General features: G+C 41.5%; 1 protein-coding gene across 1 annotated transcript in view; it reads left to right on the forward strand.

The window, feature by feature from the left end:
- Positions 1 to 154: 154 nt before the first annotated feature.
- Positions 155 to 23,047, forward strand: part of Tmem67 (transmembrane protein 67) — a 54,044-nt gene continuing 31,151 nt past the window's right edge. The window contains exons 1-11 of the mRNA XM_032905782.1: positions 155 to 421; positions 1,905 to 1,993; positions 10,939 to 11,032; positions 13,599 to 13,698; positions 15,455 to 15,524; positions 15,617 to 15,691; positions 17,526 to 17,588; positions 19,446 to 19,600; positions 19,715 to 19,823; positions 20,600 to 20,677; positions 21,164 to 21,229. Of these exons, the coding sequence (XP_032761673.1) occupies positions 184 to 421; positions 1,905 to 1,993; positions 10,939 to 11,032; positions 13,599 to 13,698; positions 15,455 to 15,524; positions 15,617 to 15,691; positions 17,526 to 17,588; positions 19,446 to 19,600; positions 19,715 to 19,823; positions 20,600 to 20,677; positions 21,164 to 21,229 (1,137 nt within the window). The 5' untranslated portion in view covers positions 155 to 183. The remainder of the gene's footprint in view (positions 422 to 1,904; positions 1,994 to 10,938; positions 11,033 to 13,598; positions 13,699 to 15,454; positions 15,525 to 15,616; positions 15,692 to 17,525; positions 17,589 to 19,445; positions 19,601 to 19,714; positions 19,824 to 20,599; positions 20,678 to 21,163; positions 21,230 to 23,047) is intronic.

A 23,047-nucleotide genomic window follows, 5' to 3' on the forward strand; every position in this document is an offset into this window, starting at 1 on the left:
AAATACATTTTAAGTTTCCGCCCCTAATTTATTTAGTGTCTGAGCCACTGTTTCGCTTGTGCGTGGTAACCTAGCAACCAGGCGCGGGGAAGCTGAGATTTTTTTTTTTTTTCTGAACCCTCTTGTCCAATCAGTTCAGTGGACTCACCGAGGAGGCTGCTGGGGAGCCAGTGACTGTGAACCATGGGTATGGGTACCATGGTGATGCGTACAAGGCCTTTGGCGGCCATGGCGGTCAGGTCCTGTTCTTCAGCTCTGACTGGCACTGTGTACCTTCTCTTGGTTCTCTGCGATGTCTCATGGGCCCAAATCTTCTCCTTCCCTTTCCGGCGGCCGGAGACTTGCGATCTCAACCAGTACTTCGACATCTCGGCGCTCTCCTGTGCCCCCTGTGGAGCCAACCAGCGGAGGGACGCACTGGGTGAGGCGGTTTGGGGGTGGATGGACTCTGACCAAAATGAAGCAGTCTTGAGAGCCAGATATCTTGCTAGAAGAATGTTTCAGAATATGCACAGCCACGCAGCCTAAGAAAAGGTTTCCTGAGAGGATTGCAGTTGGCATAGTAATGCGTTCAATAACCCTGGCCGCATCACCCTACCCTTTTCCAGAACGCATTTCCAGGGGTCAGTCCCTGGTAGCGAATCCTTAGCTGGGCACCTAAAAGCCTCCTAAGAAAAGTAGAATAGAAATAGTAAAGAAATAACCTGAGATGTCTAGTGAGGTACCCTGACAGAAAAGCAAGGGAGGTCATTTGAACTATGAAAGACATGAGACCTTTAATTCTACTAACAAATTCAAGATATTTAAATCAGTTTGCAACCGTGTCTATGATCAGATTTTGTAAACAAAGGAAATTGAAACCCAGATGTTGTGACATCTGTGTGACATACACTGGAAGTTAAGAGAACTCTTGTCTCTTCCCTCACTTTCTACCTATGTATTCCCAGCATGTGGCTTTGAATCCATGATTACAGATTTTTTAAGGACATATCTATCCCTGTTATTATCGACTGTTACTCTTTGTTCTCAATGTCTTTTTAGACTTAATTGTATCAATTGGTCTAGTTCTTTTTCTGTTTACTAAAGTCTAAAATGCTGTGAATCTCAGTTTAGTTAACTCTTTTGGCTTTAAGTCTAATATAGTCTCACTTAAGTCACTGAGCAGTGCAGATCATTGGGTGTGTGAAGTGCAAACGTGTTCTTGGTTGTATTGTTTTCATGAATATGAATAAAGACTTGCGTGTTGTACATAGACTCCCACAGGTGCTGCTTCTACTTGGGGTCCTTAGAGAATTCTTTCCTTAACTAGCTGAGTTTAATTGTAATTACAAATAGCATTTAGTAAAGAGTAACCATGATATATTTGAATGAAAGTAATTTTCCAATAAGTTATTGACAAAAATTAAAACTCACTAAGCACACACATGGTTTAGTGATGTGGAAATGTATTTCCTAGAGCAGGTAAGTCATTTTCATAGCTTAATAATAATTACAATTTAAGAAGTAGCTACATAATGACAGACATATTTGTAAGCCTTGACCCTTTTAGGTAGGTCCTGTTATTTTTCTCCATTTTACTAAGCAAAAAGCCACTCAGTGTTTGCATGTACACACACAGATACATAGACACATACACATGCACAGAAAGGCAGACAGGCAGGCAGGCAGACAGACATACAGACAGACAGATGCCTGTGGTCTCACATAATGCCCAATCTGGCCTCCCCCACTCTATGTGAGTGAAGATAACCTTAAATTCCTGCCTGAACTCTCTGCCTCTTCTGAGTATTGAGGTTATAGGCATACACCACCACTCCAAGCTTCAATATCTTAAGAACTGTTGTCTCCCTGGCTTGGAGTTTTATTTACTAAGGACAAAATTGCCTTTTTTTTTCTCTTTTCAGGAACTTCCTGTATATGTCTACCAGGATATCATATGATTTCTAATAATGGAGGACCTTCCATTATTTGTAAAAAGTGTCCAGAAAACATGGTATGAATAATTTATTTTGAAATAACTTTTGAGAAAAAAGTAATAAATGTCTATCTCTCAAACTTCAATATATTTCCCATTTGTCCACAAACTTTAAACTTATTAAGCTAACTTTATTAGTGTACATTTTGAGAAATCAATGAAGCCAAGAAGAAAACTTAGGGGGAAAAAAAACAAATTGATTTTGTTATGAAATGTTTGAATCAGCTATGCCAATGTACAAAGCTGTGAAAAATTATTTCTGTTTGTCTCACAGAGAACTAGGGTATAAAGAAGAGAAGTTGAATGTTACATACATAGAACCATTCAAGATGAAATCTCTTTGCTGTAGATGGCATTCACTGTCTTAGATGTACTGTGTTGGTCATCTTGCATGATGATTGATACTCAGAATGCTACATAAGCTACAGTAAGTTGATGCATGCCAGTGCATCAATAGAAATGTAATCATTTGCAGTTTGGTTAGTTTCCGCATTACATTTTGATTCAGGGAAATTCACCTAGTAGGCTAATTTCATGGGCTAATTTTCAATGAACAGAAATATGTTTTCTAATCTCTTAAGCTAATTAGGAGTCTCTAAAAGTTCTGAATTCTATGGGAGTGTTGTCTAATGTCAGCAATCATCCTCTGAACTTCGTCCCATAGATCTGATTGCCATATTCATATTTAGTTCATGTTTTGAAAGTACTAGTTGTAGCTAAGGGATTGATGACGAAGGGCTATGGATAGAACACAGTTCCAGGGGGAAGTTTACTTAAAGTCTACAGGTTTATTAAAGCGATTGTAGTTATTTTTGGTGTTATGGAAGCACGCCAAATATAAAAGCATTAATAAGTCCAGTCTCTTCAATAAAGTCTAATTGTGTCAGTTTTAGCATTAGTCTCTATTGATTTCAGTTATAAGTCCTTGAGGCACATGAGTGGCCAGACCCCTCCCCTGAGGGCCTCAAATCACCAGGTTCTATCCACAGAACCCACTAACTGCCCTAACAGCTGGACCCAACCCCACCCTAAAGAGTAAAAAAGCCCAGGCTCAGGACTTGAAATCATACCAATCCCAACCCTGGAAAATTTCTGGAAATTTCCCTGAAAAGTTCTGCTCCCAAGAAATGTTATATAAACCATGTCTTCTGCTCAGTTCTTTGCTGCTTCTCATCCTAGCAGAGGCAGCTGCCCTCCTGGGGTTTTCCCACTCAATAGATTTCTTGTGTGATATATATTGTGTGGTAGGGTGTGACCTTGATATTCCTGGGTTCCAGACTGTCAGGATACCTTCCCCTGAAGAGCTGTAACACTCCAATTGGTCCTGTGAGTGGACAAGCTCTCCTCATGCCTACGTTCTCCCTTGGGGGTCTAAGCTTCACTGGGACCCTATCCCTCCTCTCCAGTCTCCCCACAACGGACTCCCCTTCCAGCTCACTGATCGCTCAGCTCTTTACCTACTAGGTAGTTCCCCCTGAGTCTGGGGAGGTGACCCTTGAGCGTCCAGGACCCCTAAGGTACTTTTGGAGGTGGCTGTTTCTCCAGCCACAGGCTTTAAGGCTGTGTCTGGACCTCTTCACCTGTCCCCATCCTGCTGGTCTATTGTGCCCCATCCTGCCCTCTTCTCCGACCTTCCCTTTGGTGCTGCCCTTTATCCCACAGCTTCCCTAGGGCCTCATGACTTTTGTGACTGTTTTCCAACCCATGCCTGTGGATGGGACCCCACTCCGAGAGCTTGGTCTTTGTCTTTGCCCTCTGGCCTCTACAGAAGCACCTCTGAGTGTCTCCTCCAACTTAGCCAGCCCAAGGCCCTGACCCCCACTGAGTACACTGACAACCCAGTGTATCTTTCTCCAGTCCCCCTTTTGTCCTGGGGATGTCCGCAACTAAAAGTTGCAGTGACATCGTTCCTCTCATCCACGGCAACAGTGTCTTCCAAACCCTCTCCTTCCCCCTGGGATGCCTGTTGGAAAACCTTCAGCTTCCCCACCTAACATCAGACTTGAAGGGCCCTAAAACTGTCCATTTTTGCAATTAGATTTGGCTTCAAAACCCCTTAGATAACCAGATCCTAATATTATTCAGGGCCTCTATAAATATGAGAGTGATAGGAGGAATGAAAAGAGATTCCCCTTTCCCTGTTTCTCTTTTCTCAGCTCCAAGCCGTATGTTTTTGTATGCTCTCCCTCGTACACACTGTGTAAATGTCCCAAATTACCATTGACAGGTCTGGAAGTTTGTTGCACAGTGGGAGCTCCTGCCGGACCTACCAGGGGGGGTAAGAAAGTAGAGAAGTAGGCCCGTGTGCACACACTCTCTGCTGGTGATGTCTCTCTCAGCCCCCTCCTGCAATAGCCTCTGTCTACAGCCAAGGCTCAGAATTTTTCTATCTCTAAGGTTTCTTTGTTCTCAGCTTCCTGGATTCGGTATTGGAGGGATTCCAGTATGCCTTAGGTATGAGTGATACCAGACTGCTGTTTTGTGCTGCCCAAATGAAATTAAAAGTGGTCTCTGGAGTTGGGGTGTGACCCCCTGCTCTAGACCCAACCATGCTTGTTTAAAGGTTTCCTCTCAGATTTCTGTCTCAGATCAGGTGAGCCACCTGCCTATGTGACAAAGAAAGCAGAACAAAGCAATAAAGAGAGTCTTCCCAGTATTCCCAATAGGGACCATTGCTACTAATGTAGTATTCTTTTGGTTTTGGTTTAACTCTAAAACTTTTGTAAGCATATTGGGTATGATTTTTAAAAAACGTATATAAATCTGTAACAGACTGGTCACCCTAAGGCTGGTGACACCCAGGCCAATAGTTAAAATGTATACATAGGTAATCTTAAAGCATGCTGCCATCTTAGCTGCTGTCCCCTCATCTGGATGAAGGCAGTCATGTGGCTGACAACCACCTTTCTAGGGTCAAAAAGAGATCGGTATCTTATGCTCTTAATTCTTCCACCTTTGTTAAAGAATTCCAGTATATTACCCAATATTACAACCTCCCCTTCTGTGACCTTTATATGATTCTCTCCGACAATATTCACCCCAGGGTGTACAGTCTGGGACCAGGCTAAGACACATGCAGATGAAATCTATCAGACTAATATTGCCCACCCAATCAGTGCTGAGGCAGTCCCTGACCAAGACCCAGAATGGAATTACAGTATCCAAAGAGCATCATTGCTATGGATAAATTTATTACTTGCCTCCTGACTGGTCTCCACAAGGCCACCCCTAAAGAGATAAATTATGAAAAAAAATCCAAGAGGACATCCAGAACAAACAGGAAAACCCACCTCAGCTCCTACACTGTCTTACAAAGGCCCTCTAACAGTATACCAATCTGGATCATGAGTCTCTGGATGGAAACCAACTCCTTATCTAGCACCTACCTCTCCCAGAATTTCCCTGATTTTAGAGCCAAGCTTAAATGTCTATAGAAAGGACTCCTGACGCCACAGACAGAATTCCTAGCCATGGCCTTCAAGGCACATCATGGGAAAGATGATAAAGCCTGAAAACAAAAATACTCAATGCTGGCTAAGGCCTGTCAGCCAGCCATAGCACAACTCCCAAAGCCCAAGAGCCTTTGGATCCCTGTGTCAGATACGGTTAGGAGGGTCATTGAGTCATCTGTCTAAACCCTCACAAACCATTCTACCTATGTCTCCAGTGCCGTCAAAAGGGACACTGGGCTGCAGATTGCCCTTATGTCCTTTGCTTTGTGAGGACATCAAGCCCAAATCCCCCTCTAGCTGACCTCTAAGATGTGGCCATGGATAGCCAAGGGGGCCCTGACTCTCTTGGCCTAACCATGGCCATCTCCAACAGGGGCCTCAGATTGTCATCATAATATGACGGTGATCCATCTGCTTCCTCCTGGACACCAGGGCTACTCCTCAGTAATGGTGGGATTTGGGAGACCCCATCTATCCTTCTTGTTCCTGTTATCAGAGTTGAGGAACCACCTTACCAGCCTCACCAAACCCCACCACTTAGCTGTATTTCTAGGAGTATCCCCCTTACCAACCCCTCCCAAGTGGTACTAACAAGTCCTGTCCCCTCACTGGGAAGGGGCATCACAACTAAAGTAGGAGCCTCTCTTTCTTTGGCTTCCCGCATCCACGTGATGTCAGGTTCACTAGCTGTGCCTCCTCCTCCTCCTCCAAACCATAAAATTTGATACACCCTTTCCATTACCAGCTTCCCAAGTGGGTCCCGGGGTATGGGACACCCCAAAACCCCTCTACAGCCAAACATCATTCATTCCCCTCTCATCCAGTTACAAACGCCTTTCACTCCAATGCAGGGCAAAAGGCAAGACTTAGCCCTCTAAGTGTGTGTGTTGGGAGCCCTGGGTACAGTCACACACCACCAGGACAGAGGGGATGCAGAGCAAAGGCAGAAGCAACTCCATGCAGTTGCAAGCTTTATTAATCCTTATATAGATATGAATATGCATTACCTCAACTTCCATTTTGGCCTGATACCATAACATCGTTATTCCCACAATACCAGGAACAACTGAGGCAACACTAAACAAAGAAATATGACTAAACAAAGGTTTCTTCTCAAAATATTTATATAACAAATCACCCCTCTTCTTATCAAAATATACTCGCCATAACCCAGAGAGCATGAGAGCCACTTCCACAGAAACAGGACATAGCAGAACATAGTTTAAGGCCAAGTGAGAAAAACATTTTCTCAAGGGCGGCATTCCAGCCCCTACTTGCACCTGTCCAGTCCTTACTTGATCCTGCCTGGGAGCTGCTTCTCTGTGTCTCCACAGCCCATGCCACCTGATTCTGGTTGTTTGGAAAGTTTTGTCTGCCAGCTTTCTGTGTGCAGATGGGTCTGTGCTTTCTGGTGTATCTATAAGATTTATAAACATGGGAGAGCCAAGATGGAAATCAGTCAGACTTAGTTGAATGTATGAATGGTGTGCTGGCTACCCCATGCTTTGTTTCTGACTATTGTTCTTTGAGTGTGTGAGCTTTCTGTGTTCATTGGGTTTGAGTGTGTGAGCTTTCAGTGTTCATTGGGCTTGAGTGTGTGAGCTTTCTGTGTTCATTGGGTTTGAGTGTGTGAGCTTTCAGTGTTCTGTGCACATTTGGGTTTGTTTTGGCCTTCTCTGTTGCTGTCATTCATCTCCAGCTTGCCATGGTCATTTGATGGCCAGAGCTCAGAATTTATCTCTGGGCTTTCTGGTTATTAGAGTCAGTTTTCAGAAGATTAGATTTGAAAACAATGCTTTTTAATAAGATTTTACAGCTGCACCTCCATGCATTCATCTACAAGAATGTATGTAGCTCCAGTCAAAGTCATACTTAGTACATGCAAATCCAGGAAATTAACCTTCTGGTCACATATTCCTGCGTTCTCTCCTTACACCTGGCTGACCTCCTAAGAGCTGTAACACTTATGATAACTTATTTTTAGTGACTGTTTTTTTTCCTAAAGCATGTGATATGAGGTCAAGTCTTGATAACACCAAACTTTATTGAAACCTTTCCTCGTATACTTTACTAATTGACTAGATCAGTATTCTACTGGTTTATTTCATCCTTTTTTTTTTTTTACTTTTTTTTCTTTTATTGGATATTTTTGGGGTTTTTTTGGGGGGATCTTTTTTGTTTTGGTTTGGTTTGGTTTTATTGGTTTTTTTTTATTTACACTTCAAATGTTATGCCCTTTCCCCTACCCAACCACCCACCCCTTACCCCTCCCCTCCCTGACATTCCCCTACACTGGGAGAATGGGGGATCCAGCCTTGGCAGGACCAAAGGCTTCTCCTCCCTCTTGTGCCCAACAAAGCCATCCTCTACCACATATACAGCTGGAGCCATGGGTCTGACCATGTGTACTCTGTGGATGGTGGTTTAGTCCCTGGGAGCTCTGGTTGGTTGGTATTGTTGTTCTTATGGGGTTGCAAGCCATTTCAGCTCCTTCAATCCTTTCTCTAAGTCCTCCAATGGGTAACCCATTCTCAGTTCAATGTTTGGCTGTGAGCATTCACCTCTGTATTTGTCATGCTCTGGCAGAGCTCTCAGGACACAGTTATATCAGACTCCTGTCAGCATGTACTTCTTAGCATCAGCAGTATTGTCTGGGTTTGGTGGCTGTATGTATCTGGGCTGGATCCCCAGGTGGGGCAGTCTCTGAATGGCCATTCCTTCAGTCTCTGCTCCAAACTTTGTCTCCATATCTCCTCCTATGAATATTTTTGTTCTCCCTTCTAAGAAAGACTAAATTGTCCGCACTTTAGTCATCCTTATTCTTGATCTTTATAGGGTCTGTGGATTGTATCTTGGGTAATTCGAGCTTTTGGGCTAATATTCACTTATCAGTGAGTGCATACCGTGTGTGTGTGTGTGTGTGTGTGTGTGTGTGTGTGTGTGTGTGTGTGTGTTTTTCTGTGATTGGGTTACCTCACTCAGGATGATATTTTCTAGTTCCATCCATTTGCCTATGAATTTCATGAAGTCATTGTTTTTGATAGCTGAGTAATATTCCATTGTGTAGATGTACCACATTTTCTGTATCCATTCCTCTGTTGAAGGACATGTGGGTTCTTTCCAGCTTCTGGCTATTATAAATAAAGCTGCTGTGAACATAGTGGAGCATGTGTCCTTGTTATATGTTGGAGTGTCTCTTGGGTATATGCCCAGGTATAGCTGGGTCCTCAAGTAGTATTATATCCAATTCTTATTGAGCTGTACAATAGCTGTACAGCTGTTCTATATGTATGTGGACTGGATCCCCAGAACTGTACAGCCCATATACATACAGAACTTCCAGAGTGATTTCCAGAGTGGTTATACCAGCTTGCAATGCCACCAATGATGGAGGAGTGTTCCTCTTTCTCCACATCCTCGCCAGCATCTGTTGTTGCCTGAGTTTTTGATCTTAGCCATTCTGACTGGTGTGAGGTGGAATCTCAGGGTTGTTTTGATTTTCATTTCCCTGATGACTAAGGATGTTGAACATTTCTTTAGGTACTTCTCGGCCATTCAATATACCTCAGCTGAGAATTCTTTGTTTAGCTCTGTACCCCAGTTTTTAAAAGGCTTATTTGATTCTCCGGAGTCTTGAGTTCTTTGTATATATTGGATATTAGCCCTCTATCAAATGTAGGATTGGTAAAGATCTTTTCCCAATCTGTTGGTTGCCGTTTTGTCCTAATGGCAGTGTCCTTTGCCTTACAAAGCTTTGCAGTTTTATGAGGTCCCATTTGTTGATTGTTGATCTTAAAGCATAAACCATTGGTGTTTTGTTCAGAAAATTTTCCCCAGTACCCATGTGTTCGAGGCTCTTCCCCACTTTTTCTTCTATTAGTTTGAGTGTATCTGGTTTTATGTGGAGGTCCTTGATCCATTTGGACTTGAGCTTTGTACAGCTCAATAAAAATGGATCAATTTGCATTCTTCTACATGCTGACCTCCAGTTGGACCAGCACCATTTGTCGAAAATGCTATCTTTTTTCCACTGGATGGTTTTAGCTCCTTTGTCAAAGATCAAGTGACTATTGGTGTGGGTTAATTTCCAGGTCTTCAATTCTGTTCCACTGGTCTATCTGCCTATCTCTGTACCAATGCAACACAGTTTTTATGACTATTGCTCTGTAATACTGCTTGAGGTCAGGGATGGTGATTCCCCCAGAAGTTCTTTTATTGTTGAGGATAGTTTTTGCTATCCTGGGTTTTTTGTTATTCCAAATGAATTTGCAAATTGCTTCTCCTAACTCTATGAGGAATTGAGTTGGAATTTTGATGGGGATTGCATTGAATTTGTAGATTGCTTTTGGCAAAATGGTAATTTTTACTGTATTAATCCTGCTGCTATCCCCTTTCCAGTTGGTTTCCCCTCCAGAAACCCTCTATCCAATCCCCCACCTCCTGCTTCTATGACGATGCTCCCCCTCCCACTCATCCACTCACTTCTGCATTCCTGCCCTGGTATTCCCCTACACTGGGGCATTGAGCCTTGGCAGGACCAAGGGCTTCTCCTCCCATTGATGCCCCACAAGGCCATCCTCTGCTATATACATGGCTGGAGCCATCAGTTGCTCCATGTGTACTCTTTTGTTGGTGGTTTATTCCCTGGGAGCTCTGAGGTATCTGGTTGGCTGATGTGTTCTTCCTGTGGGGTTGTAAACCCCTTCAGCTCCTCAGTCCTTTCTCTAACTCCTCCATTGGGGACCCCGTTCTCAGTCCAGTGGTTGACTGCAAGCATCCACCTCTGTATTTGTCAGGCGCTGGCAGAGCCTCTCAGGAGACAGCTATGTCAGTCTCCTGTCAGCATGTATCTCTTGGCATTCCCAATAGTGTCTGGGTTTAGTGTCTGACTGGGATAGGTCCTCATGTGTGGCAGACTCTGGCTGGCCTTTGCTTCAGCCTCTGCTTCACACTTTGTCTCTGTATCTCCTCCTGTGAGCATTTTGTTCCCCCTTCTAAGAAGGGCTGAAGCATCCACACTTTGGTCTTTCTGTCTTCTTGAGCTTCATGTGGTCTGTAAATTGTATCTTGGGTATTCTGAGCTTTTGGGCTAATATCCACTTACCAGTGAGTGTATACAATGTGTGTTTTTCTGTGATTGGGTTACCTCACTCAGGATGATATTTTTCTAGTTCCCTCCATTTGCCTAAGAATTTCATGAAGTCATTGTTTTTAATAGCTGAGAAGTACTCCATTGTATAGATGTACCACATTTCCTGTACCTTAAGTCAAATTAATAACTATATAGTTGGCATGCCATAAACCCACTTGGAGTCATACCTTAAAATTTAAAAGCCAATAAAGTTAATTTTTTAGAGTATTTTGGAACTGGTAAGAGTAAACATAACTGGCTTTTCATTTACTAAATTACCTTGAGTTTTACTGTATTTTATAAATAGAAAGGTAAAATTAAATTTGAATTTATAAGAATAACGCTAATTAAAAAGAAAATCTCCTTTTTTTCAATTTTAGAAAGGTGTTACCCAAGATGGCTGGGACTGCATTTCTTGCCCTAATGGCTTAACTGCTGAGGGAAAGTGCCACTGTCCCAGTGGCCATATATTAGGTAAGAATGATATTTATAAAATAATGGTGATGGATTTTTTGTGTTTATTTTGTAAAGGATATTAATTTAAATGGCTTTATAGTTGTGTAAAAACACTGCATTGCAAAATTCCATGATGCTTAACATAACAGACACTAGGAAGAAAAACGTTAAGATTTCTTACCAATTCAAGAGCATGAATTAACATGTCTGTTAATGTCAATACTTGGAAAAGGATACAAACTGTTATACTCAAGAAAGAGTTGAAAGTATTCTTCTGAAAGAAAGTTTTCTAAAAAGTCATAACTTCAAGTTAAAGTCACTCTATTTTTGGAAAACCCAAAGAACTCATTAAAAATTCCTATAAAACACAGTTTCTCAAGTTGCAAAATTAATATGCAAAAAGTCTATTCCATGTAAAAATCAAGTCATTAGAAAATGTGATATAAGAAAATAAGGATCAGTGAAACAGACTTTAGAAGAAATGTACAAGATAAATTAATTGAAGGTGTATTTAAATGAACTTTAAAGGAAGACTTTTTTTTAAGCCAAGGCAATTTTATTAGAGTTTAAGAGAAAAACACCTCAGAACCAGGAAGTTGTATATCTCAGTTGGTGCCCAGTGCAGGAGAACTTCAGTCAGCCACACAGCTACAACCAACATCTGCAAAAGAAGAGACCAAAAAAAAAAAAAAAGAAAGGAAGGAAGAAAAGGAAAGGAAAGGAAAGGAAAGAAAAGAAAAGAAAAGAAAGAAAATGATCATCATAGCATGGCAGCATTGAAGGGACTGCCAAGAGCAAACTTTCATAATAAAGATATATTCAGCCAGAATTTATTACACACACACACACACACACACACACACACACACACATATATATGTGTGTGTGTATGTATGTATGTATGTAAGTATTCACAGACAGATTCTCAAATTAATACCACAAAATACATGAAAATTCTGAAAGAGGAAACTGTACTGTCAGATATCATATATATTTTTGTGCTTTCAACAGCAGCATTTGTAGAACTTAAGACAATCAAAATGAGTCCAATCAGTGGCAATTTGGTGTGAAAAACTGGCATTTCCATTGGTGAGGTTGAGACTGACTGACTGCTAACTAGCGCTAAGAAAACAGTGAATCCAGCTTCTACCTCAGTTCTTAAATTCCAACTAAAGCTACTATTTAAATATTTACTATAAAGCATAAAAAGTCTTAAAATAAAGACAAACTTACATTCCTTGTATGTAAATTTTTCTAAGTATAGAAAAACAACAACCCTTAAAACTCAGAAGAAAAAAAAACTGATAAATTTGACTGCATAAAAAGTGTTAAGTGCCATAAAAATAAAAGGATCAAATCAAAGGTGTGAAGAGGTAGCTCAGTAGGTTACACACTTGCAGCCAAACACGTGGACCTGAGTTTAGGTCTCCAGAACCTGTATGAAAGCCAAGTGTGTACACACATGTATAATACCAGTACCAGGAGCGGGGTGTGCACACGCACACAATTTGGCAAGAGACTTTATCTTTAACAATAAGGTAGGACCTTATACAAGAAGACACCCATTTGACCTCTACACACCAATACACGGTCACATCTACCCACATACATGGAAGTACTTAAAACTAAATTGCAAACTAAAGAAAATCTCATAATGTGCATGAGAGTTAGAGGTCTTCAAGAAATGTAAGGACCATCCTTCAAATTATTAACTAAGGTATATAATATTTTTCTTTTTATTAGTTATATTTGTTGATTGACCGTTTTGTACATTATATAACATATTCTAATTATACTCAGCCTCCACTTTCCTTTATCTGTACCTTCTAGCTCCCCTCTTCCCTAACCAGCAGATATATACTACCTTGTTTGTTTTGAGGCGGGGTGTCATGTAGACAGGCTAGCTTAAGACTCACTGTGTAGTCAGGGATGAACTTGAACTCCTGATCCCCCTGCCTCCACCTCCCATGTCCTGGATGATAGATGGGCATTTGACACCCTGCCTGTGCCTTATAACTTTTAAAATATTGAAAGTCACAAGAGTCAGAAATATAAAATATTGTAAATGTAAAATATATTGTAAAATATATTGTAACATGAAAAGAATTGTCATAGGTGTCTCTCCATTCTACCACTTTAGATGGTTCAGTTCTGTTCTATGCTTCAGTGAATGTTGTTATGTTCTAGTACACAGGCTTTTGTAGGTTCTGTATCTAAAAATAAAACTTAGTGTTGTGTGGGGAATATGAATTTGGAGGTTATTAGAAGCCTTCCCATTTATGACAACCTGCCAGCAATCTATGAAGGTAATATGTCCCCTCATCCCAGTATGTAAGGAAAGAGGTTGAGAAATTTTGTTTAGGGAAAACATTGATTTATTGTTATAATCACTTAGAAAACTAGTTCCATATGTTTTCAGTTGGAATGGAGAAGTTTTTTTTATTGTATATTCTATTATATACATTCTTGGCATGCCTTTCAGGCAAAGGATGCTGCTTTGAGAATTATCATACTACTAATTGTAGGTATTTGTAAATGTTTCAGAGTACATAATACAACACTCACTCCTTTACGTCTTGTCCAGTGGAAAGAAATGTTCGCGGGTCTTTGTTATCCCAAGCAACTTGTGAGCTTTGTGATGGAAATGAAAACTCGTTTACAAAACCCAATGCTTTAGGAGTCAGGTGAGTAGTGTACTGAAATCTGAATTTATTAATATTATCCTATCTTTATGTTCCATCTGTATGTCCCAAGGAAAAATATGTGTAGGCATTGAAGGAGCTGAGATTCAAAATCTGTGGAAGCTTGGGATTAGCCTTCTGAATGTTTGGCTTTAGATAGTCGCAGTCACCTGTATGCAGAAGGGAAGTATAATCTCCATCTCATAGCTTTCATAAGCTGTCCTGCCTTAAAGCAAATGTGCAAAGGTCTGAGCAGAGCACTTTACTAATTGCTTAGCAAAACACAGCTACTTCTTGGAATTATATAATGTATACACAAGCTATAGTATAATATGTATAGGCTGTGAGCCTAAAGCCATTTTATAATTGTGCACTGAAAGATGCCTTGGTTACTGTTCTTGTGGTGTGAAAGAGGAGATGACCAAGATAACTCTTGTAAGAGAGCCTTTAATTGGGGGTTCGCTTACAGCTTTAGAGGCTTAGTCCATGGAGTTGAGAGCTTTGTATCCTGATAAGCAGGCAATAGGAGAGAGAGAGAGAGAGAGAGAGAGAGAGAGAGAGAGAGAGAGAGAGAAGGAGGGAGGAGGAGGAGGAGGAGGAGGAGGAGGAGGGGGGGAGGGGAGGGGAGGGAGGGAGGGAGGGAGGCAGGGAGGGAGGCAGGCAGGCTGAGCCTGTCCTGCAGTTTTGAAACATCAGAGCCCACCTCCAGCAACACACCTCCTCCAACAAGGCTACATACACCTAATCCTTTCCAAACAGTTCTGTCCCCCGACGACTAAGCATTCAAATATGTAACCCTGTGGAGGATATTCAAAGCAATACAAAGGGGATATTAATAAATGTTGTCATGACTAGGTACACAGATTTATAGTCCAGATGTATTGCTTCTGTTCCCTTCTTATGTATACATTCACCACATGCGTGCAAATTCATAAGCACATGCCTTTGTACACACGTTCCTTCAGTATAAACACGTTATACCTAGTCCAGCATTTTCCGTTTTCTTCAGAAATACAATTGGTAACTGGCTTCTTAGCACTGTTCTCTTCACTTCCTAAATTATTGTAGAAAACAACAGATCTCCTTATGAAACTTAGCAGCAGATTATTTACAAATTCTGATTGACTTGAGCTAAAACAACCCAAATGTTCCCCTGGGTTGACTGATAAGTTTGCCCCACTGGTCCTTCCCCAAGCCTGGTCCGAGTTCCATGCCCTGCAGTAGCCTGCTTCCAACCTCAGTGTTATAGCTAATTGATGTCCATATAAGCCCATCTGAATCCCCAACTAGTCCAGAACACACTCTCATTCCTTAATTGAAAATAGCAGACAGTAGATTAAAGTGTTCTTGCCGGTTTATCGAGATTGTAAACATGTTCGTGTTCTCAGCGTACACCAGAAAGGCCCATTTGATAAACCTTACACTAACTGGCTTAGCACTCTTTATGTGAGTTTGGTGGGCTCTGTCGTGGGTTAATGACTTTATAATCTTTGCCATTCAGTGTATTCAGATGTATCATTCTCTACATCTTCACATGTGTACCTAATAAAATGGTCCAATTTCATTTATAATTCGCCTTATAACACAAAAATGATGTAAAACTCCTTAAAGTCAGGCTGATGTTTTGAACTCACATCATTAATTGCTTAGCTGACTTTCTGTGTTCTAATGTGTCATTTAGGAAGGTACGTTCTCAGTTAAATCAGGTTCCAGGTCATTCATTAACATTTTAAAATTTTACCTTTGTTGTACTGACCAGGTGTGTCCGCTGCGAACCAACATTTGTGAATACAAGCCGGTCGTGTTCGTGTTCAGAGCCTCACATTTCGGTAAGGACAATCAAGTGGATAAGTCTATATTTTTAATTCAATACATAATACATTTCTATAATTGGATTTTTTTCTCTTATTAATTTGTAAAGACAGGTGGATTATGTTTCAGCAACACAGGGAATTTTCCTCAACGTTTAATTTCCACTGAACGTTATGGCGAGCTTGTGAGTATGGTTCTTTGGGGTTTCGTTTGGTTTTGTTTTGCGTATTTGTTTGAGAAAGGTTGCTCAGAATTTCTTTGATTAATTTCAGACAACTTGAGAAAGATCTATGTATAATTTCCTGTAAAATGCAAACAGCTAAAAGCCTGAGTTTAGTAGTTCAGCACTGCATTTTAAAAGTGTACGGTATAGAAGGGATTCTACACCTTAACTCACTAGTTTACATGGATTTACTTTTTCATATGATTAAAACTGAAATAAAATGTCCAAAAAGTCACAATACCATGTCTTTTTCTTGAAATCGCCAGCCTCTTGGGAGTTCTATCTTCTTACTGTTCCCAGTGTGAGACAAGCCCTCAATCTTCCCTGTCCTTCATGAACTGGACAGACCAGGTTCTAAGACTTACCATCTGTGGGATAACTCCCAGCCTGCATCGGTGCTGTCTTTCGTTACATTCAATGTGTGCTTTGTAGAAAGCCATTGAAGAAAACACATTGTGCCCAACTCAGCACTTTACATTCTGTCAGAGAGCAAACAGTGCCTCTCTACCTGGCCCATCACTGAAACTCTTAATTTTGAACAGCTGCTATGACGTTAGCGTGTTTACCCAAATGCTCCAGGTCCTCCTTTGTAATCCAGTACTGCGTTCTTGAGAACTTCTCTCCTGTCCAAGGACTCTCCCAGCCCACCCCTGCTTAACCTCTGAGATCAGGCGCAGTCAGGGTGGTATGGCCACAGATGGTGTGAGGAGAATTTCAGAGGTTATACTTTACTAGCTCTTTTGTGCTTCTTTCCTTTGACAACCTTTCACATTTATTCATTGACAGAAAACATTTGTGCATGTGTGTGAATGTGTGTGTGAGTGTAACTGTGTGTGTGTGTGTGTGTGTGTGTGTGTGGTGTGTTTCAACCTTATTCTACACATTTACTCATTCTCTCAAAAGAGAAAATTTCCGTATTGATGAGATGAAAAGCGTACCTCATGGTTTTATTTTAAATGTGTTTTATAGCTGTGATGCCATACCCCAGATAATTTGCTTGTGTCTCCTCTGTTAATCTGTGACTTACTCATGTGTTCTCAGTGTCTCAGTTTTTATCAAGATGTATGGGTAGATCTTAAAGTGTTGAGTCTTGGCCAGGCTTATAGCTATAGCTCTCAGAAATCAGTTATGAAGACAGATTTGATGACACACCTCTGTCATCCTAGCACTTGCAAGTGGACGTAGGAGGATCAGGAGTCCAAGGTCACAGGTGGCTGTGGAGTGAGTTTGAGACCAATCTGTGCTACAAGAAGCTTGTCTCACTAAAACAAAAACATGTATGCCTGCCTTGGTCTTCTGGTGATTCTGGTTAGATCAGCTGTTTTCTGACCTTAGTACCTTCCAAAGGTTGTTCTCATGTCCTTCGTTGTTTATAAAGCACCACTGTGGGAGATGTTAGATGTTACTCTGTAGAGCCCATCTTTCCCATATATTCTAATTTTTAGTGATCATCAATTTAATACACTTATAATAATCCTAAGTCAGTATATACTAAGCGTTCGTCAGGCTCTATCATTTTGCTATTTTTTGTATTAGCGATATTACCCATGCGTATCTTAGGAGTGTGTACATATTTTGTCATCATTTGTCTAAGTATCTTGATTTTGTCATGCAGCTTTAATAGTAGAAGACATTCATTAGCATTTTTAAAATTCCAGTAGACTATTTTCTAATAACAATAAGGCAGTAACAGTGGTCATTTCTCAGTTACTGTATGTATTGATGTCTTACTAACACAATAAGGTTAAGGAATCTTCCTTTGAATCTGAACCTGTCTTCACCTTTCTGTTTATAGGGCATGTCATCAAACTCAGAATGGTTTACAAAGTATTTGCAGGCAACAGCAGCTGCATGCTGGGTAAGTTTAAATGTTTTAAAATTTTACATTGATGAACTGTAGTATCTTTTTAATTTACATAAATATTTTATAAGTAGTACACACCTTTATATTCATGTTCTATAAGAAGAATAAAGACTTTCCGTTGGACTGAAATAGAACACTTAAGATATTGGGCAGTTTACATATACTGACTGTCTCCAGGGTCATTTGATTGTTGTCCTACTTACTTTTTAATTGTTGTAACAAAAACACCCTGACCAAGGTAACAGTAAAAGAAACCTTTAACTGGACTTACAGTTCAGATCCTTCAGTCCACGATGGCATGGTATGATGGCAGGAACGCTGAGGTCTCACCTCCTACTCTACAAGCAGCAGAAGGAGGGAGAGCCCCGGGAATGGCAAGGAGTCTTGAAACCTCGAGGCACGCACTCAGTGACACACTTGCTCCAACATGGCTACATTTCCTAATCCTTCCCAAACAGTTTCAGGAACTGGGACCCTACGATACGAGTTCATGGGGCCAGTTCTCATTCAAACCATCACAGTTGTAATTTACTGTCCGGAGAAAGTGAGTGTCCTGTAAAAAGCAGATGACATGGTATGTGCCAAGCCTGTTCTCAGCTTTGACATTCAGAAGACAGAAAAGCTCCCTCATATGCGTAATCACACTGTACTTATGGTTCCTCTACACTTGTCCAAAATAAATGTCAGGCTGATGATAGTGTAGTAAGACAATGTGTCAGAATAAAGAATAAAGAACAGTGTGTGTGTATGTGTGTGTGTGTGTGTGTGTGTGTGTGTGTGTGTGTGCGCGCGCGCGCGCATGCGTGCACACATGCACACTTAAGAAGCTGGGAGCAGGTAGGAGAGGCCGAGCAGAGTGAGCAGGAGAAATGAGGGCAGAGTCACAGCTACAGGGAGTGGGCGGCTCTCAGGAAGGCCTAGGAGGATCTCTACAGAGAAGGTCGTAGACTGCCTTCAGGCTTTGAAAGTGTCGCTGTAGCATGAAGAATACATTTGCTCGGGCAACAACAGGAGACCACCTGGAGTCATGCTAAAGTGATTCGAGTGCGGGAGAGCATGGGTGTGGATGGGGCTGGAGAAATAAGGGAATGTCGAGCCCTGCCTCTCTTATGGAGACTGAGAACAAGATTCACTAACAAGTCTGACATGAGACGGGAGAAAGAGAAGTTCTTTCTAAAGTGTTTTACTTGAATAACAAAGTGGAGTTGGTTTGTTGTTTTTATTTTTTTTTCCAGATAGGGAAAACTGGGAAAGAAATGTGAGTGATTAAACTCAACTAATGATCTTATTTTGTTTATTCAAGCAAAGTGGAATAAATTCTATTTCAGATGTAACATACAATCACGATATTCCTTCAAATGTAACTATTTCCTCTAATAGTTTCTTTAAAATGTCATTCTCTATATATTTGTGCTTCTTTCAGTTAGTCATGCTAATATTTTGCCTAAAATTTATAATTAAAATTGTTATTGTTCTTCAAGTATTGAGTTTTTCTGGGGGGGGGGTGGCTAGAGATATAGCTCAGTAGTTAAGAGCACTGGCTGCTCTTGCAAAGGACTCAGGTTCGATTCCAGTACCCACATGGTGACTCAAAGCCATCTGTAACTCCAATCCCAGGGAAACCGAAGCCTTCTGGCCTCTGTTAGCATGAACATGGTACAGACACAGGCAAAGCCCACAGACATGTAAATACAAATACTTAAAAGTTTATTGTCTACTTGAGCTACAGAAAAAGTATTACAAAGGCAAAAGTAAAATATAAAGTAATTGGTAGATTTGATACAATTAAAATGAGACAATTTTCTTTTAACTTTTGCTTACCCTGCTAACGCGCCCTGCTTCCTTGTGTAGACTCACACCAACCTGACATCTTGCCAAGCTCTCGGGAATATGTGTGTGATGAACATGAACTCTTATGACTCGACTACATTCGATGCTTGCCGACTGTTCCACTACATCTTCGAAAGCTCTGCTGGGTGGGCCAGCGTGCATTCTATCCCATTCTGGTGAGGATATTTGGATTGATGGAATACTCCAAAGTGAATTCAGTGCTTATTTCATGAATGCTAATAATATGAACTATTGCTTCCATTTATTAAGCCGAGTCTGATTGTTTGTAGGAGACAGAACCTTCCTTGGCTATTTTACGGAGACCAGCCAGGATTGGCTTCTCAAGTTCTCAGTACTACCCCTCTTCCTACAAATTTCAGTTTTAAAGGACAAAACCAGGTACAAGTCCCTGTACAATGGGAGCAGTGACCACACATGATCTCCAAACTTTAAGATAAAAAACTAACTATGGCTAGAGGTAGGGCTCAGGAGTGGCACGCCTGCCTGACCTACATACATAGGCCTGGCTTCAATCCCTCAGTCCCCAGTGTCAGAAAAAAGAGACAGTCACTAGTTGTACTTGTTTCCAAGATTTTTTATATATTCAAACAAAGCAAACATATTGTTTAAGTATTTAAACATACTTAAACATACAAAGTTTACATACTCAACTATGTAAATATCAGCTGCTCATAGAAATGAGTGCGGGGTTGGGCTGTCTCACTTTGCTGCATAGACATCTGGATTGTGTGGGCATGGTGGTCCTTGGAGGGTTGGGAAGAGGCATTTCATCACCTAATGCAAACACCTGTCTATCACATGTGCTTACAGAATGTCACAGACTGTCACAGCTCCTAGTTCTCACCTCTAACCGTTGAGCTTTCCAGAATGAGGTCCTATGTCTTTCCCCATACTCATCTCATGTAACAGATCCGAGAGGAAGGTACCTGCCACTGTGCTGCCCCTAAATCCTAAAATAACACTTCTGTAAAACACCAGTCCTGTTTAAAGTATATTGAACTATATAGATAGTAGGGTTAATTTCAAATAAATGAGGTGGGATTTAAAATTTCAACAAAAACAGTGCTAACATTGAGAAGGTAGTCAGTAATGAAAAGTCCCCTCACAGCATATTTAACTTAATACTGCTGTTGTTCTCTGACCCAAACATAAAGCTGAAGTTTGTTGCTGCTTCCTACGATATACGAGGAAACTTCATCAGATGGCAAACTGTAGAAGGTGGTGTTCTACAGGTAAGTATGAGTCCCGCTAAGGTATTACTAATGTACTTTATTTTTGTCTGAAGCAAAGAGTAGAGGAACAGACAGACAGAGTATTGCTTGAAGAGAATCAGTGAAAGCATTCCTGATGCTTTAAATGAGAACTTTAAAGTTACAGTGTGTGTGTGTGTGTGTGTGTGTGTGTGTGTGTGCATACGTGTGTGCATGTGTGCGCATGTGTGTGTGTTCATGCATACATGTTACATGTAGGAAGGACTGAGGACAATTTGTGTAAATCCGTTCTCTCCTTCTGGTCCCAGAGACTGAAGCGTGGTGGACCGTGCCCTTACCTCCTGAGCCATCTTGCCAATATTAAAACTGTTAATACGTCCTTAGCTTTTTGAGGCCTTCATACATTAAAAAAGTAGAAGATAGGGCATCTGTTCACATGGAAGCCGCAGAGCTCTTCCAGCAAAGGCGTTTGTGAGAGACACTTACCAGTTGTATTCTCTATCAAAGCTTTGTCCAGACACCGAGAGAAGACTAAATGCTGCATATTCTTTTGGAACAACGTACCAGCAAAACGTGAGTGTGACTCTGTTTGTTAGACAGCCTGTATTTCCCTTCATTCAAGTGACTGGAATGATAGGTGAATTTTTTTAACTCAAATTATTTTAATAGTAAGAACAGTTTCATGAATTAATAAATCTTCTATCGTCCGGACACATTAAATGTTGATGAAGACGAGAGTTTCTTAGCATCTACAGAGTTAAATATTCTACCGTGTGTGACTTTCAAAGTCAGCTCCGCAACTGCACGCACAGTAGGCTTCTGTGTCCTCCACAGAACGCCCCTGCTGAGCGCTCCGGAACAAATGTAAAATGCTACCTTGTGTTTAGAGGCTACTAAAGACGTAATGCTCTGCTCCGTTTACTGCCCAACAAAACAACAGTGCCTCCTTCTCTTTCTTTTACCACATCCGGTTGTGTGTAGTTTTAAGAACACACTACCGCCTTTGCCTGTGAGCCGCTGCACTACCAGCCGCCCTCTCCATACCCCCACCCCCACCCCCGGCTTAGCTCCAGGGTGGCCACTGCCAGCCCTGAGCCAGCCTCTCTCTCTACCCACCTCAGGTTCCAGGGTCTCGTCACCAGCTTCCACCCAAAACCCTTGAATCTGCAGACAAAAGACACACAGACCGCTCTGTTGCTTTACAACCTGCCCACGAGGCACAATTGCTGGGGGCAACTCTCTCCTGCCTGGAAATCCGTGCCCTTACCAATTTATTATCTCCGTCCCTCCTTCTGTCCTAGACTTAGTGGCTTGTTCCAAGTAGCCCTGCCAAGTGTCTTGGGCCACCCGCCCATAGCTGAGGCTGCAGGCCCTGTCTCTCCCCGAGGCCTTACATGATTGCAGCATCCTCCTCCCCCCAAAGCATGACAGAAAAGCCGCTTCTCTCCTTCCCTGCATCTCCTTTTCCTCTTGCGACCCAGAAATCCCGCCTGTACCTCCCGCCCAGCAATTGGCTCCTGGCCTTCTTTATTGACCAATCAAGAACCAAATAAGGAAGGAGACCTTAGTATCAGAACCTCCCCTTACACACACCAGCCTCCAGACTCCCCTTCTCCTTCCTGCCATGACTTTCTTCACTTTGACACTGCAGTATGGTACAAATGGTAACATAGCACATAAAAATGTTTCTTAACGTCTTGTATGTGCACACACAGAACAAAACCCCAGTGAACAGTGCCTTCCTGAAAAAGTCATTGGAGGAAAATAAACATTTTTATTGATTAATATTGGACAGTTGTGCCAGAGATGATTTTTGTTTTATATCTTATATTTTCCTAATTTTCTACCGTGAATGTGAATTTTATGGTCAGAAGTGGCCTACAGGGTGTTTTGACATCTTTTTATAACAGTGTGGACTACAGGAAGGGAGACTTTGCAGGTGTGAACTACGGGGTGATGTACCCAGCATTTTCTCAATGAAGTCCCACTCGATTCATAAAACAACTGAGTGAGGAACTTGGTGTCTGCGCTTCAGTGGGACGCAGTAATATTAGGTGATTATAAAACGGTCACCTCAGGTCCATGTTCTGATAGGTGTAAAACCATGATTACCGCAGTGTAACTGTTACTCACAGAAGTAGTTCACAGCTCAGTAAGGACCCTAGCTATGTAGGCAGAGAATGGCGGAAACTATTCAAGTGTTACACTCTAGACAGGCATACGACATCAGTTCTCAGGGGTGTAAGAAGGACTGCAGAGTCAGTGCTACTCAAGGTATGCAATGAGCAGAAGTTGGATGGACCATAGCAAGGAAGGAGTCTATGCGGAATCCACACTTGTGATGTTGGGAAGCTAGGAGGGCCTGGCACATACATACATACGTGGAAAGGA

The sequence above is a fragment of the Rattus rattus genome, chromosome 1 (genome assembly GCF_011064425.1).
Source record: "Rattus rattus isolate New Zealand chromosome 1, Rrattus_CSIRO_v1, whole genome shotgun sequence".
NCBI lineage: Eukaryota > Metazoa > Chordata > Mammalia > Rodentia > Muridae > Rattus > Rattus rattus.